At 45.7% G+C, this 16,438-nt stretch overlaps 1 protein-coding gene across 5 annotated transcripts in view; it reads right to left on the bottom strand.

Annotated features, from left to right (window-relative positions):
- Positions 1–13,156, bottom strand: part of CDK5RAP2 (CDK5 regulatory subunit associated protein 2) — a 165,015-nt gene extending 151,859 nt beyond the window's left edge. For all 5 annotated transcript variants that reach the window (XM_080940011.1, XM_080940013.1, XM_080940012.1 and 2 more), the window contains exons 1-3: positions 12,954–13,156; positions 7,903–7,970; positions 5,458–5,525 (exon numbers count right to left, since the gene is read on the bottom strand). In XM_080940011.1, the coding sequence (XP_080796137.1) occupies positions 5,458–5,525; positions 7,903–7,970; positions 12,954–13,009 (192 nt within the window). In that variant the 5' untranslated portion in view covers positions 13,010–13,156. The remainder of the gene's footprint in view (positions 1–5,457; positions 5,526–7,902; positions 7,971–12,953) is intronic.
- Between the last annotated feature and the right edge of the window lie 3,282 nt (positions 13,157–16,438).

Raw genomic sequence — 16,438 nt, 5'->3', positions numbered from 1 at the left:
CATCCAGACTATGTCACTCCACGTGCCCAAAAATAAGCACTCAAAAGCCAAACTTGACTCTCAGAGAGTGCAAAGACCCCATGCCACCCAGGTAACTCCACAGAGTGGCTAGGATTATCATTCTACAGCTCAGGGTGGCCACTTCCGCCTGTCTGCATCCCCCAGACTTGGTCCTCTGCCTCACCCCAAGTCTTGCCTGGGCTCCCACTCCTAGTCTCCCCATGTCTGCGTTCCTGCTATTCCTCCTATCACTCTGGCTCTGCCTGCCCCGTCCCATTAAAAATCCGTCTCACTCTCGCTGTGTTGTCTCCATTCACTTTATTAACAACCACCATAGAGCAACCTATTTCTTGAAGGCTCAATATGCCACGCGCTGCCCTCACCACAAGCTCACGAGATAAATATTATGTTTCCCATTTTACAGAGGAAGCAATCAAAACCTAGCAGCTCAGTATGTCACACAGTCACTCATTCGATCAACATGTGCTTGTTAAAAGTCTACTCTTTTATTAGGTTCAGTGCTGGGTACCAACCGCGGCACATGTTAAGCAACGTTATACATACATACTTAATGACAAACAGTTGTAAGAGCCTGACTGAAAAGACAGGGTGCTGAGTGACTGCTACAGGACAGAATGACGGATCAGGACACTGCACTGGGGATAGAAATAACCAGGCCAAGTTAAAATGAAGACATGAAGGTCCAGCCAGCCAAGGAAAGGGAGACAGTGCCCCAGGCCAGAGCGGGGCATCTGTGAAGGCCCTCACCTAGGAAGAACCTGGTGTGAGGGAGAAGTGCAGTCAAGGTTTGGAACAGGGAGCTGCCAACCGACCACACTGGGTAGCATCTTGTGGACACAGCAGGAACTTAGAAATTTTATTCAAGGTCAAAGAAATGCAAAAGGACCATGGAAAAATCCAGACAGACAGGAAGAACTAGGGGCAGTGGCTAGACCTTCGGCATAGGGCAGGCCCAGACTTCATGCTAGGTCCCCTCTATACCAAGTCTCAAAAACTGTAGGTCACTCTGAGAGACCCCATTAGCTTCACTTTCACAGGGGATTCTGGAAACCACCCATACAAGGCCACTAATTGGTCAGTGATCAAGTCATACCTAAAACCCTATTTTCCTCACCCTCAAGTTCATGCTGATCGCACATCGTAGCAATTCTTAAAGCTACAGGGCTGTAAGCATGCAGGGGAGGGAAAGGGGAGCTGCTCTCCAGTGGGAAATGACCCACACCACAGGTGTTACTGAGCAAACTTCACGATACGAGCCTCCTTACCAATCACATTAGACACTCAACTCTGACCACCTGCCTCTGGCTCCCAGTGAGCCAAATAGCCTTACTAACTTGCTAAGACCCTCCGTAGGTACAGCTGACTTTATCATCAGCTAATACGGACCGTGGATAACAAGGCTGCAGCTTCAATAACTAAAGGAGGGAGCCTGGAGTTCAGACAGAGTCCGCACGACAGTGAAACCACAGGAAGAACTTGTGCCAATAGCCTGGGTTCGAAGCCTGCAAGAGGCCCCCGCCCTCTGGGCTTCCTTCCCCTCGCTTGTCAAAAGATGAGAGCTCTTCTAGCTCGGCAGCTGACGAGTCTTCACAGCCTTCTGCCCTGTGTGAAAGCCCATTCTCCTCAGTCCCCTTTCTCACCAACATTCTGACTCCAGTCCCCACGTTTCTCAGCTCATGCTCTCACCCTACTCTCCACATCCCTTGGACCACACTCTACACTTCTCTCCTCCACGCCCTAGGGTGTGGCCCTGCTCCTTCTACCCTACACCTCAGATCTCCACTAGCCTTGTCCCTAGCCTTGTTCCCCACAAAACTCTCCACATTAACAAATAATCTTTCGAAAGCATAATTTCTGGTCATTTACTCCTCGTCTGTCACTCTTTTATCTTCAAAACAACAATCAGCAGTGTACCAGTCAAGAACTAATCGCCCCACCTACTTCCAGGCTTCATTTCCTTGAGATGCTCGCATTCTGAGCAAAGCATTGCGGTTTCCTGACTTGATTAACATGCTGCAATGTGAGTTTCTGTATCAGTGTTCTCCAAGTCCTGTCCACCTGCCCGAGCCCTATCTATCCCTGACATCCATAGAGGTGGGCACAGTACGCTTTCCTTACTCACTCCCTACATCACTGCCCTGTCTTCCTAGCGACCTCCCCAATGAGACCGTGACAGAGAAACTTACCTAGGCAGAACCCACTGAAGACTGCCCAGCCCCCAGGAGACAGCTGGCTTGTCCATGTGAAGCCATTTATTGAGCAGATGAAGTCTGGGCCAAACCACAAGGGGATCAATATCAACGTCTTACTAACTAACGTCTTACTAAACATGTTAAACACGACTGCTGATGTGCGCACAGAAGTCACCTGAGAGTAGAACGAAAAAAGCAGGAGTTTCCCCTTTAACACCAAAGAATTCTGCCTCCCTTTAATATTCATGCCCCTCTAAAACCCACTTTCGATGCCAAGTTCTTTCCTATAAGCATCTTCCAGGAAGCTCAAAATATCACCACAGAGAGATTGAAGGCCTGAGCCACAAAATGTAGCTCAGGCCAAATGAAAAATTTCAGTGGCTTCTAAAGACCTGAAAGGGAAACAGTGAGAACAGTGTGGTCATTCCAGTTTCAGCTGCAGAATTTGCTCTCAAAAATGCTACAATAAAAAATATTAATGCCATAAAAACCTAACAGCAGCCAAAGGACCACAGTCATAAAGAAAAAACATAAATCCTAAAACATATTGGCATAGAGAGCTCTCCCTCACCTTCAAGAAAAATGAGATTTCAGCCATCAAGAACAGTCTGAGCAAGAGAAATGTCAATGACACGGCGGAGCTCAGAGAAACGACAATAGCTGGACAGTACGGAGAGGGAGGGCCAGCTGACACGTGGCATATGTACGTGACACTAGGACAGAGGCTCCATCCTGCCAGGAACCTGTTAGAAAGGAGGGGACACACCGGGAGGCTAAGAAACTGGCCAAAAGTCACCAGCAAAGGGGGATCAACATACAGTCTATCCAGAGAAACTGTGGTCACTAGTAAGGTCCTCTGAGACCGCCTTTGCCACGTCACATGCCCAAGCCTCAGTTCTCTCTTATAAATCTTAAACAGAGCAGGATTCAGGATTCCTTAGGGTTCAAAAGGCAGATGTGAATCCAAAACTATACAATGCTGTAAGTTTTCCTAATCTAATGCAATTTAAAACTGTGTAATAATAAATAATAACTCTTGATCTTTCAAAGCCGCTTTGATATTAAAGAAACATCTATGAAGAGTTTTAAAGTGCCCAGCTCAGAGCCAGAGCCTAATAAACAGCAGCTATTATTACTCGTATGATCAAATAGGAACAAGCATTTAACAGGAGAGCATATTTTAATTATACACGATGTGGAACAATCAAATCTCATTCAGTTCAGGCCCCGGACCCCACAGCATAACGGCGCATGTACAGCTGAAATTATAACAACTCAAAGCTCAAAAATTACTTGTTTCCATTAGAGATCTGACAAGTCATTTCTCCAATTGGTCACTGGTGGTTTGCAGATAACTATTAGCAGTAATGAGTATTCTAAATTAAATCCAGAGACAGCAGCGCTCTGTGCTGCAAAGACAACTGGGGAGAGAGAGAGGCGTAACCGTACGCGTCCTTCGCTCCGTATCCTCCATCTTCTCTCTGATAATATCTCCTGTGTCCTGCATGGTGTGGATTTCATTTGGTTACAGATGAAGGAGGCTCTAATTCTTCGCAAGATAAGTGAGAGCATTGAGCAGGTGACTTGTTAAAGAGAACTGCAATTGGGAAAATAACCTGATTTTCCTGTTGACAACAAACCCCCTCTGCTAACAAACGGAAGGACAATGCCTGAGCTTCAAAGTCAAATCTGTCACCAGTCGCCCATTCTCTGGCAATTAGAACACAGCATTGGGTACAGGCTACCCACAGGCCACCAAGTTGACAAAATGAAGGGGGAAGGGCAGTGCAGCAGAGCTATAGTGCTTGAGAGGACTGGGGTAAGGGGGTTTACTATGTTGCTATGATGCTTTTACATCAGGACCTAAGTTCAAATCTTTAGCACCCACTTAAGAAGACTGAGGAGGATTGAAGAGAACTCTTAGAATTGTGATAAGGATGCTGATGTGTAGCTCTCCATAGTATGGAGACATCTGTTGGGGATGCAGTGGGGAATGACTCGGTCTTCTTTAAGGGACAGGCCATTAAGAGTTGGACCATGCTCCAATGACTACATAGACAACACAAACTAAACCTGTGTGTTTCTTGGCTGGTTTTTCTTTTTTCTTTCTTCTTGGGCTAGGGGTACTTGTCAAGGGTTTGAAGGAAGAACTGGGAGGACTGGGAAGGGACTGTACTCATGGTTCATAATGTAAAGTTCCCAAATCATCAGTGAGAAGGCAGGGGAGAGGGAGGGAGGGAAGAAAGACAGGAAGGAGGAAGGGAGGGAGGGAAGATGGAAAGCAAGCCAGCCAGCCAAAATAGGGAATGGAAATTCTAAGTCATTAATGAAATCCATTGTTGTGTGAATACTATAATATCTGAACACAGTTTTAGTGGATAAAACCCTATCTTAATACAGGACATTGAACACAGATATTGTAAATTCCTCTATTACAATCAACTTTGGAATTTAAAACTAAAAACAAAAAGATGGGCAGGGCTATGCCTGTAAGCCCAGCACTGGGAGGGACAGAGAGGCTCTAAATCACTGCATTATCAGTACTGACAGATCCTGGGGTCTTGCTAGCCAGCCTAGCAATCCTGTCTCAAGGGAATAAGGCAGACAGTGACAGAGGAAAATACGTGCCTTCTTTTTCTGGCCATTACCCACACAGACATACACACCTGCACACTCATATGCATACACACGTATACACACATATCATACACGTACCACACACTCAAAAAACGAGGCAAACGCAGGCAGATCTCCAAGTTTGAGACTAACCTAATCAACAGAGCTTGTTCCTGGACAGCCAGGACTACACAGAGAAACCTCGTCTCAAAAACAAACAAAAATATTCACTCCTAAAAAGTGAATTTGAATGCCAGTTGTCTCTTCCGTATTTAGTGTCTGACCATACCTCAGTCTCCCCTACGTTGACAGCTCCTCAGGAGTGTCCGCCGGGACCAATGCGGGCTTCTCTGCCTGTGCCCGTGACACTGTCAGCCCCACCCCTCTGCACAATCTGGGAACACTCTCTGCCATACACCAGAAACAAGCCAACCACAAGGCAGAACCTACCAAAACGTGGATGAAACCAGATAATGCCCTCTGCCATCAAGCCCCACAATATGGCATTCCCCTGCCTCTGGCATTATGCAAACAGTTCTCAGGAAACACCTCCCTCCCAGGCCTGGCTACATGGTGGCAGCAGACATGACTTCTTAGAAAGGGGTGATGACTTGATGTCTTCACTTACGTTTTCAAAGTCCTTCATGTTCCGGGCTCTGGTGGGAGAGACCTTTTCTTCTGGCATGTTTGGGAGCACTACAGAAAGGCAAAAAACACAAAAAGAAACCATCAAACAAGCAGACTGCCCAGCATTCCTATTGAGGCTGAGCGCCCAGAAGAGAAAGTCAGAGGAACAGTCACGGTGACCAGATCTTTACTGATTTGAGTCCAGAGAATGCTCTAAATGAAACCAATCTATTCCCAATATTGACAAATTACCTACATCGGCCCCTATGTAACCACATATGTCTAGTGATAAACCAAAACTTGCATGGGACATGGGACAAAGCATGCCACTGCTGATGTCCTTCCTCCTCCTCACACATCAGTAACTGAGACAGCCTGAGTGACTGACTTGACATCAGAGAGAGCAAACACTCTGATGAAACACCAGTGACTAATCTAGGCATTATAGGCCACACACAAAGCCTAAAATCGGCCATGGCTATACAACCTCTACTGCCTCATGAGGAGAGCAGCCTCATGAAGTGACTCACAAACACAGAGCCTATGTACCAAGAAAGGTCTCCTTATAAAAGCAAGCATTGGCAGAAACTCCAACCCTGCTGCCACAGGCCTTGCTGGGACCCAGTCTCTGCAGAGCCTCTTTAACTCATTATGCACTTCCCACACACCTGCCCTGCACTCTGGTAAACAACAGTGAAGGGGACAGTGGGCCTACACCAGGTTCCCAGGCAAGTGGCAAAACAGAAGAAAATAAATGTCATGATGCTGGCTAGTGTGTATCCAGTGACTGAGTAGTCACTGAAACGCTGCTTCCTGCCAAGGCTTCCTGGGTCTACCCACACCAACAGACAAATAGATCCAGAGGGAAGAAAGAGGCAAAACAACTGGGCGATCATGTGCTAGGCTAAAAGGTAATTTGGAAGTGAGGAAAGTAAAGCGGGAGGGCTGGCCGTGCAGGCTCAGCTCACTGCTGCACTGCTGTTGTAAGGACTGAGCAATGTGAACGGATTCAGGCTCCCTCTGGCTGCCTCTCTGAGAACAGACACTGAAGAGTTCAGGAGAGGAAAAATGGAAGAGCTGGGATAACCCAGGCCAAAACCAGGCGCTGGTGTTTGGCCTGAATGGGAAGAATGCAGATTGCTAAGAACCTGGTTGCTTCTGTAATACTTGCATAGAGGCTGTCAAGGTTTGTACAAGTTCAGCCCAGGGAGTGGCACCATTAGAATGTGTGGCCCTGTTGCAGTAGGTGTGTCATTGTAAGCATGGGCTATAAGACCCTCACCTTAGCTGCCTGGAAGTCAGTCTTCCACTAGCCTCCTTTAGATGAAGATGTGGAACTCTCCACTCCTCCTGTGCCATGCCTGCCTGGATGCTTCCATGTTCCTGCCTTGATGATACTGGACTGAACCTCTGAACCTGTAAGCCAGCCCCAACTGTCTTTCATAAGACTTGCCTTGGTCATGGTGTCTGTTCACAGCAGCAAAACCCTAAGACAAAGGCCAAGAGGAGTAAGAAAAGTGCATGTATATAATGCTCAGAGGAGAGCAGATGTCAAGTAACCAGGGAGAGCCAAAGAAGGTGGTGTGTTTTGATCTGAGTTCTCAACACAGCAGGTGGCTACAGGCAGAAAAGAGAACAAACAGGCCCCAAGTGCAGAGCCCCCTGTCTGGCTGAGGAGCACGCAGGTTTGTTTTCTGTCCTCAGTAGGTGCTGCTCAGCCACCTGTGTCAAGGACTTTCATCCGTCCTTCCCCTACCTCAGTCTAGTGCCAAGTCTCAGCTTCAGTGACCAGTGAGTGTCTTGGGAAACGCGCACCTGACCCTCCTGTTTTTCTAGCTCTTCTTTGTTCCTAACCTGGATCAAAGGATTTATCAGAGTAACTTCTTGTCTCTCTTCTCCATCTGAAGGCACTGACATTCCAAGTTGAATCCCAGTGCTTGGCAAGAAGTGCACATACATCCTGGGCTGAATTAAGGGTAACCCTCACAGCTTTCTGCTCATCAGACATTTTGTTTCAAGTAAAAAACAGCAGGCCCCCGAGGAAAACCTGGGGACACCCTATTAAGTTACAGCATTTCCTATAAATAAACCTCATTCTGTCTGCCTTCTCCAAAGCTTCTTTTTACACGAGTCTTATAACTTTAAGAAAAAAAAAGAAGAAGAAGAAGAAAACAAGTGAAAATATCTCAAAGACAATTCAAGAAGGCAAATTATTAGCACTACCCACATACTCAGGATAGCAGGTACTTCTTTCAGAATAAAAATGATTAAGAATGCAAAACCCAGACTGTAATCTCCCATACTCCAGTTCAAACATGAAGAAGCTTGAAAGCCAATTAGCAGACAACGTGTACAAGATGCTGAGTACCCACTGTGTGGCCCCAGGACAATACACACATCAGGTCACAGATGCTCACGGTCTCGGCCTGCCCCCCTGTACACTTACCTCCATTTCCCAAGCCAGTAGTGTCACTGATGACATCCAGACCACTTGGCAGAACAGGGTGAAGGCCACTAGGAAAGAGCACAGTGGGAGGAGAGGTGAACTAGCACTTGAACAAAAGGCACCTGTACGACAGCCTGGACCTCAGGGAACAATCACTGGGCTGTGGCTAAGAGCGGGGCACTGAGGAGACAGAAGCACTGAAATGTAGGCTTTGGAGCTAAGAGCTCTGGCTTTAGAACTGCCTTCCAGTTCTTACAGCTGTGGGACATTCATGAGGGACAGTCATTTAGCTGCTCACCCTACAAGGATGGACTAGGTGGAGGTGCTAAGCCAGTTACAAACCACTTGCGTTGAGTTTGACTTTATCTGTTGGACATCACCAGCTGGTCATCACATCAAAAGTTAAACTTCGGGGAATTAGAAACTGTGCTATTTGAATGAGAATGACACCTATAGGCTCATATATTTGATTTTGTGGTCCCCAGTCAGTGAAACTGCTTGGGAAGGATGAGCGGGTGTGACCTTGTTGGAGGTATGTCAATGGGGAAGGCGTTATGGCTTCAACCATTCATGTCATTCCAAGCCTCCCTCTCTGTCCAGTGGCAGCTGCTTAAGACATGAGCTCTCAGCTACTGCTCCAGTGTCATGCCTGCCGTCTGGTGCCATGCTCCCCATGATGGGCACAGACTCTAAACTTCTAAAACTCTAAGCCCCTAGTAAACTTTTTTTCTCTGAGTTGCCTTGGTCGTAGTATCTTATCACAGCAGTAGAAAACTAATTACTATAGGCATAAAGTCAGACTTTGGGGAACATCAAAAATATAGAAGTTACGGCTCTAAGACACTGTCATTGTCTAAGGGGTTCAGTGAGTATTTGTGGACCGTGACAGAAATCTAAACTCCAACAGACACCCCTCTGCAGTCTGTTTTAAGGCCTGCTTCCATCTTTTCCAGTCTCATGGCCTTCCACTCCAGCAGAATACCACCTACTTCACAGAAAAAAAAATCTCTGTTGAAAAAAAAAAAAAGGCACAGGGCACCTACCCAGCAAGATGCCTAGCATATTAGGATGCTTCACAAGCAAGAGCAGGACACCGCTGTCATTCTTACACATAAGTGCTTTACAAGTTATAAAATATTTACACTTGTTCCAAAAGCCAACTCCCTGAAGGGGCATGCATTCGCTAAAGAAAGGCTCTGAGGCCTGGATAATTTCAGTGTCTCTACCAATCAGATGGCAGCAAAGTAGTCAGACTTCGAAGTAACCAACTAAGTCTAGAATCCAGGCCTTTTATCTCTGTGCTAGCTAGTTTAATGTCAGCTTGACACCAGCTAGAGTTATCTGGAGGAGGGAACTTCAAATGAAAAAGGCCTCCATAAGATCCAGCTGTAGCGAAGTTTTTTTTAATTAGGGATTGATGGGGGAGGGCACAGCCTACTGTAGGTTGTGCGGTCTATAAGCTGGTGGTCCTGGGTTCTATAAGAAAGCAAGCTGAGCAAGCCATGAGAAGCAAGCAAGTAAGCAGGACTCCTCCATGACCTCGGCATCAGCTCCTGCTTCCAAGTTCCTGCCGTGTTTTGAGTTCCTGCCCTCATTTCCCTCAGTGATGAACTGTGACTTGAGAGTGTAAATAAAAGAATTTCTTTCTTTCCCAATTGCTTTTGTTATGTTTCATCACAACAGTTACTCTGACTAAGACAATATGAAAACAAGATTTAAAGGAAGCTCAGCATAAACTCCAGGGCAAGTTCCTACTACTGCCTCTAACTCCATAAAAATGCTTTATCTCAGATAACTCTCAACTTTGAAGAGGAACAAGACCTTCAGGTTCAGGACACTAAGAAAAAACTTAAAATACAAAAATCCAACATCAAGAAAATGAGCACTTAAAGTAGGTAACAGGGAAAACCTAAGTAGAACATGTCTTCAATCATGTGGGGGGGGGCATATAAAGTCATTCTATGTCTTTTTAAACTTGGTGAGCTACAAATCCTTAACAGGGAAAAATTATTCCAAAGAACCAAAGGTATTACTTGCAGGGAGACATGTTTTCCTCTTCTTAATTTTCTATTTCTTCCCCTAAGCATCACTAATAGGGCAAACTCCATTTTCTAAACTGAACTTTCAAAACTAAAACCAAATTCAACAACCATTTTCTGAGTGGGTGCAACTTCTTAAATGTTGCTTTTGCTTTCTTTCTGTAATTAAAAAATAATAATAGATAAAATAAATAAATTTTTAAAGGACTTCAAAAGTAAAGGTGGGGAGGATAGGTAAAGGAAAATGCATGAGGGGACACAAATGGATGGACACACTCAGGCGCGCACACACACATATACACCACACACACACACACACACACACACACACACACACACACACACACCGTGCAAACTGTGTGAGAGACTGCACTCACCTTTCTTCTGACTACAAACTGGTCCTAAAGTTCTGGTCTCTGTCAACAACTGCAAAGTTACACACGTTCGGCAGCAGTAAGTTTTGAATGTTACTGACTGTGTTACATATAAGAATCCCTTAATGCCTGATCGAACCTCTGTTCGATCCTACGTTTAAAAGGCTCTGCTGTGACCTAGGAAGCTGACTTTCAAGAGCCAGCAGTGTGTTACAAAAGGTCTGAAAGGAACTTTTGAACCAAAGTGAATTCACCTGATCCCCTGCTAAGAAGAATTCAACCTGTTTCCAAGCTGCTCTTTTAAAAGCCGAGCCGTATGAATATTTGTACACTGGTCTCACTGTGTACATGTACGAGGATACCTCAGGGCAGATGCTAAGATAAATTGCAGGGATGAAAAAATTCACATATCTTTTAAAACTGGGCAAAAAAGTCTGACAAGTCGCCGAAGGAAACACAAAATGACTGAAAAGCACCTTAAAGGGCATGTGCTACCATCAGGCAGTACAGAAGCAACTCCAGGGTGACATATCACGCCCCCACCACCCCCCACCACCACCACCACCCCCACCCTTCCCCATCCCCGGGAGAACAGCCTGAGGCCCAGAGCCAAACAACAAAAACTGCTGGTGAAGTGTAAAATCCCAGAACCTTGGGGACACTGCTGGTGAGAGACACTGGTGCCTCATCCTTTGAAGTGAGCCTGGCAGTCCCCAAAACAATGAGCACAGTTCCCGTGCAGCCTGGAAGCTCTACCCCTGGGTGGAACCAAAGACCACTGAGAACTGAAGTCCACACAAAACTCATACAAATAAAGGTCCATAGAAATGTTCATAATAGACAAAAAAAAAAAAAAAAAAAATACAAACATCCATTACCATGCACAAAGTGTGGCACAGGGGTACAGTGAAATAGGACTTAACAAAAGGAGAAAGAAGTTGTGACACATGCTAAAACGTGGATCCCACAAAGGAATGTGCATTATAAGGTGCATGTGGACAGATAAATCTATAAAATAAAAATACTGATTGTGGGTAAGGGAGCCTGAGTTGGGGTGGGGTGACAATTCAATGAAGGAGGGTTGCTGGTAGACACAAGGTTTCTTTTCGGATAACAGAAATGTGCTCAACTGGATTATACTGACCTTGGCAAACCAGTGTAAAGAGCGGATTTACATACAACAGTTTACGCTGGATGGATAGCTTTATGGCATACAGACTGCATCTGGAAATATGTGTGCATGGTCAGGTCAAGGGTACATTTGAGTGTGGGCACACATCCAAGGAGTCATTCCTCAGGAGCCATCTGCCTTGGCTGTTTTGTCTTGTCTCGTTTCGGGGACCCTTGGTTTCTCAGGTTAGGCTGGGCTGGCTCCCGAGCCAGGCTCAGGGATCCTCTGATGTCAGCTTCTCTAACTTGCATCCCCATGTCCAGCACATTTTTTGTGGATTCTGAAGGTCAAACTCACGTCCTATCCAAGGCAAGGACTTTGCTAACTGAGGAACCATGGTTTTCCTGAAGCCTCACGGCCCAAGAATACCTTGGATCCAAACTAGTCTCTCTACCATCAAACCCTCATCTGATTTCAGCCTCTTCTTTTCAGACCCTTTCTCCTGGCATCCGGGATGGTGGAAATCAAACTATGCTTATGACTAAACACTTCCTTCCAGGCTGCTCCTAACATAACAGCAAGCACGTACTGGCCATGTGCAGAGGAACGTGATATTCAGTAAGCTTGGGTCAGGTATACCCTGGCCTAATGCAACAAAAATTCAGGGACAGACTGTGCTCAGTTTAGGCTATAAACATGAGGCTTGCAAATTACCCCAAGAAGGGGTGCACAGAAAGCAGTATATTAAAATAAAAAGGTATGATTTGATCACTGGAACTATCCTTTCTTATTGTGGTCAGCTAATAAGGACTCATCCATCCCAAAATAGTCCTGCTGTTCTTGAAGGGCCATTTCAATGCCAGAAGCTCTGCAAGAGCCCCTTGAATAGTCAGTTTAAGTAGTTCAGACAAGTCAGAAGGTAGAACAGACTTTGGATTCAGAAAGCTTGGACTGATTTATCATGGACTTTTCTGTGACCCCAGACCATTCGTTTCACCTGAGCTTGAGGGTCCCACGTGTCACAGTGGGAGAGAAGCAGCCCCTAAAAGAATCATTTTTAACTCAGTGAATTGACAAAGGCCACTCTGCTCCTCTCGGGCCCCAGATACTGGGCTAACAATTGGGGTTACAGAGACAAACACGATCTAATTCCTGTTCTAAAACAGGACTCTCATTCACCTGGTGACCCCATATTACCAACCAATGCCGGCACTACCCAACGCACAAGCTATCCACTACACATTCAAATGCAGCTTGCCCAAAGTGAGAAGCAATTTGGGTGTAAAAAGTCTTACCAGATGTCAAAGACTAAGGAAGATTAAAAATATCAACACATCCTCTTCAGAGTACACTCCAGAGCACACAGCACATAGACGAATGTAGGGCTGGCTGGACACCCAGGTCCCACCACACCCGGGTAGCAGCGGGGCCCATCGAGCAAACGGAAGGTCTTCAGGGAGTGAACCGCCATCAATAGAACCCCCCCCCCCCACCCAGTCAAAGCGAATCCCAAAACCAGGGCCACACCTGCAGCCGCTGAGGGTCCCAGGCAGGGTGCTGTCCTCTTCCATCCCCGAGTCCATCAAGAACACAGACTGGTGGCACCGGTGACGGCGGTGGCAGTGTCACTGTCTCCCCGGGAGTCGCGGCGCGCTCGGTTGCCCAGGTCCCGCCCCCTCCAACCCAGCTCTTGTTCTCAGACAAGCGGCGCCGCTGGAATTCAAACCGCAGCCGCCGCCATCTTTCCCGGCGCTTCTTCCTACGGAAACAAGGCGGGGTCACACAGGCGCTCGCGTTGAAGCCGCCCAGCTCCGACCCGAAACCTGGCAGGGAGAGCTTGAATGGGCGCCATCTTAACTCAGGGCAGAACCTGTGCGCTTGAGCCTGCAATACTAGGAGAAAAGAAGCGGCAACCATGTTTTGTGTGTGAGAGCTTTCGGGCCGAAGCCAAGGTGAGCGCCATATTTGTTGAGGGTAAAAGTCGACTCGAATCAGTTAGTTTAAGCGGGAGGTGGGGACAGTTCAGACTACCAGTCTTTTTTCTGTTCCATACTCAAGAGTCCTCAATCACGCCTTGGATCTTTGTACCCAAAAGGCTTCTGCCTTAAGCTGAAACTCAGGTAATTGAGTTCTGCCTCGATTTAGAAAAATACCACCTGTGGAGCGCTATTACAAGCAGTAGTTTACAGGCTGAGTTTGAAGCCACATACCTATAAAGGGTCCATACATACATACTTTATGTGAATTTGTTACCATCAGGATTCGTGTACCACCAATAAACTGAGACTCCGAGAGAAAAAATGAGTTACCCAGAGTAATAAACATGTTTATTATCTACTGAAACCAGATCCTTAGCTCCTGGTTTCAACATCTGAGCACTCTTTAACCTTCTTGGCCAGTGAATATATTTTAAGAAGAGACACTTGTTCCCTCCCAAACAAAGGTCCTGACTAAATTGGAATTTCAGCTATTTCTGCCTTGAAACCCCTCCCGCTCTCAGTTCTTCCTCGCTTTAATAAATCTACACAGGAATGAGGGAAAGGAGGGGAGAGGAGGAAAGAAGAGGGGAGGAGGACAGAGGAGGGGAGGGAGATATATGATGCTGGGATGTGGAACATGGTCCCTGGCAGTAAAGCGGTTCTTCTGTCATGCCCCTTTGACTGAGAACTCTGCTGTTACAAGACTGTGCCAGACACCACTAGCTCCACCTTTCCCTGCCATAGTTTGCGATCTTTACCAGAGCAAGTGGGTGTCTATGACTAACAAGCTAAGCTCTGAGAGAATGGGCTAGTACCTATCCTATAAAGCTTTTGTAAGGATGACATGAGATAACTATAGGAATTTTTTTCAATAGTAATTCTCATTTCCCCACAACCCTAAACCCTCTTTCTTTGCAAACTGGTAATAACCAGAGATGTGATTTGAGCCCAGACCCTTCTGCACCCCAAAATTCTAAAACGTGCACATAGGCTACATTCCCCAAGTGTTCCGTTCTTTTTCCATCTTAAAACTTACAGTTCAGACATGAGATCTGCAACTGCTAGGGAGGAAGACCACTGAATAACCCCCATCCGTGCTCATACAGACAACCCTAATTAAACTCAGTGGGGAGGAAAAGAACAAGAAAGTAGGAGAGTATTTGGAAAGAACAATGGAGTCCCCAGGGGTCCATGGAGACAAGAGAGTGTAATGGGAGGTGATGATGAATATGACTAGAACGCATTGTATACATGTATGAAATGTAAAACAAAAACAGAAATCAAACAAACAAACAAAAAAAAAGAGTGAGAGAGAAAAAGTCTAGCAAACCAGACTCCATTCTTAAGGCAAGCATCTCAAGGTGGCTGACAAATAGGATTGTGGGGCAAGCAGCATGGATGCCTAGATTCTAACTACAACTTCTCCTGTGACCACTTCTGCCTTTCATACTTTGGTTTTCCTGTTTGTAAAATGAAGTAGAGAACCATAAAGAACCTATAGGAAGTTAATCCCTTACCCTATTCAGAAAGGGCATGTTTGTGGATTATGAGCTTAACCCCTGGTGAACCTGGAAACTGAAAATAGAATCAGTTACACAAAGGAGAAAGTATAACGGAAGTCGATTTTCCTGCTACTGTAGCATATTCATGATTAGAGACAGAGAGGCCATTGCCCTGTTTTTTTTTCACTGAGCTATTTCTTTCTGCCAAGCCTAGAAGTGACATCACTCCCATCAGCTGTTTGGGCTATCTGGAGCCATCTCCTTGACAACAGCCATCCAGCCACAAAGACAGCATTATTACTTCCTTGGAAGAAGGAATTCTGCACGGCTGGAAGTGGTTTGTATCCAGATGCTTTTGATTTGGCAGGAATCCCCTAAAGTTGTAGCAGCTCAAAACAGTAAAGCTGTAATTACTAACAGCAAGAACCACTTTGTACAAGTTAAAGCATTCACATTGCTCTTTGTACTAGTTTATCTTTTATTTCCTGACTCTGGTAAGTAGGTTAGGATGATCAACCCCCTCACCCCTCCACCCCCCAGCATCCCCCCAACCCCCATGGAGATAAATAAGCAGCTCTATAGTTTGGATCCAAGGTTCCATATATGAAAGCCTGTGACATGCTTAGAAAATGGTGGACCATGAGAATTTGCGCATAGGTTCTAGAAGGGGAACCCAATTTTCCATATGCCCTTGATGGAAGAATAGTGCCCCTCCATCAGTCAAGATTGTCATCTTCCAATGGACCTGAAGCTTTTAGAAGGACAACACATGGAGCAGTGAGAGAAGGGGCAGCAGCCTAGCCAGTCAGATCAGCCAGATCAACTGGGTGACAGAAGCCACAGCCAGGTCCCCTTTATGTTTCTACTGGAAGATGCTGAGACCATCAAGAGATAGAGCCTACTTTAGCGAAGGCGGGTCTTCAGAAGCAATGATGATTCAAAATACACCTTCCATCTTCACCAGTTGATTACCTGAAGCACCTTTTTTTTTTTTTTTTTTTTTTTTTTTTTTCTGTAAATAGAGGTTTAACAAAATCAAACTAGATGCTGTGAGGGGAAAACAATAAAAGCATTTGTCAAAGACCAAGTCTTCCTTTTTGACTTTTCATTTAGAAACACTTTCAGACTTAGAAAAATGTTGTGAAAGTGGCACAAGAAAACCAAGTATGATGGTAGTACACACCTGTAATCCCAACACTCAGGAGGCTGAAGTGGGAGGATCATGCAACATGGTCTATATAGTTTCAGAGCTCCCAGTCTGTCTGTCTGTCTGTCTGTCTGTGTATATGTGCATGCGTGTATGTTAACAGAGCAAATTCTTCACGTTTACCTTTATTCAGTTCCCTATAATCTTCACCTCTTATACAACTGTAACATACCTGTTGTCAAAAATAACAAATGTGCTGCCTGGTTTTGTGTCAACTTGACACGAGCTGGAGTTATCACAGAGAAAGGAGTCTCAGCTGAGAAAATGCCTTCATGAGATCCAGCTGTAAGGCATTTTCTCAACTAGTGATCAAGGGGAAGGGCC

The sequence above is a fragment of the Micromys minutus genome (assembly GCF_963924665.1).
Source record: "Micromys minutus genome assembly, chromosome: 28".
Classification (NCBI taxonomy): Eukaryota; Metazoa; Chordata; class Mammalia; order Rodentia; family Muridae; genus Micromys; species Micromys minutus.
This window is presented reverse-complemented; position numbering and strand designations above follow the sequence as displayed.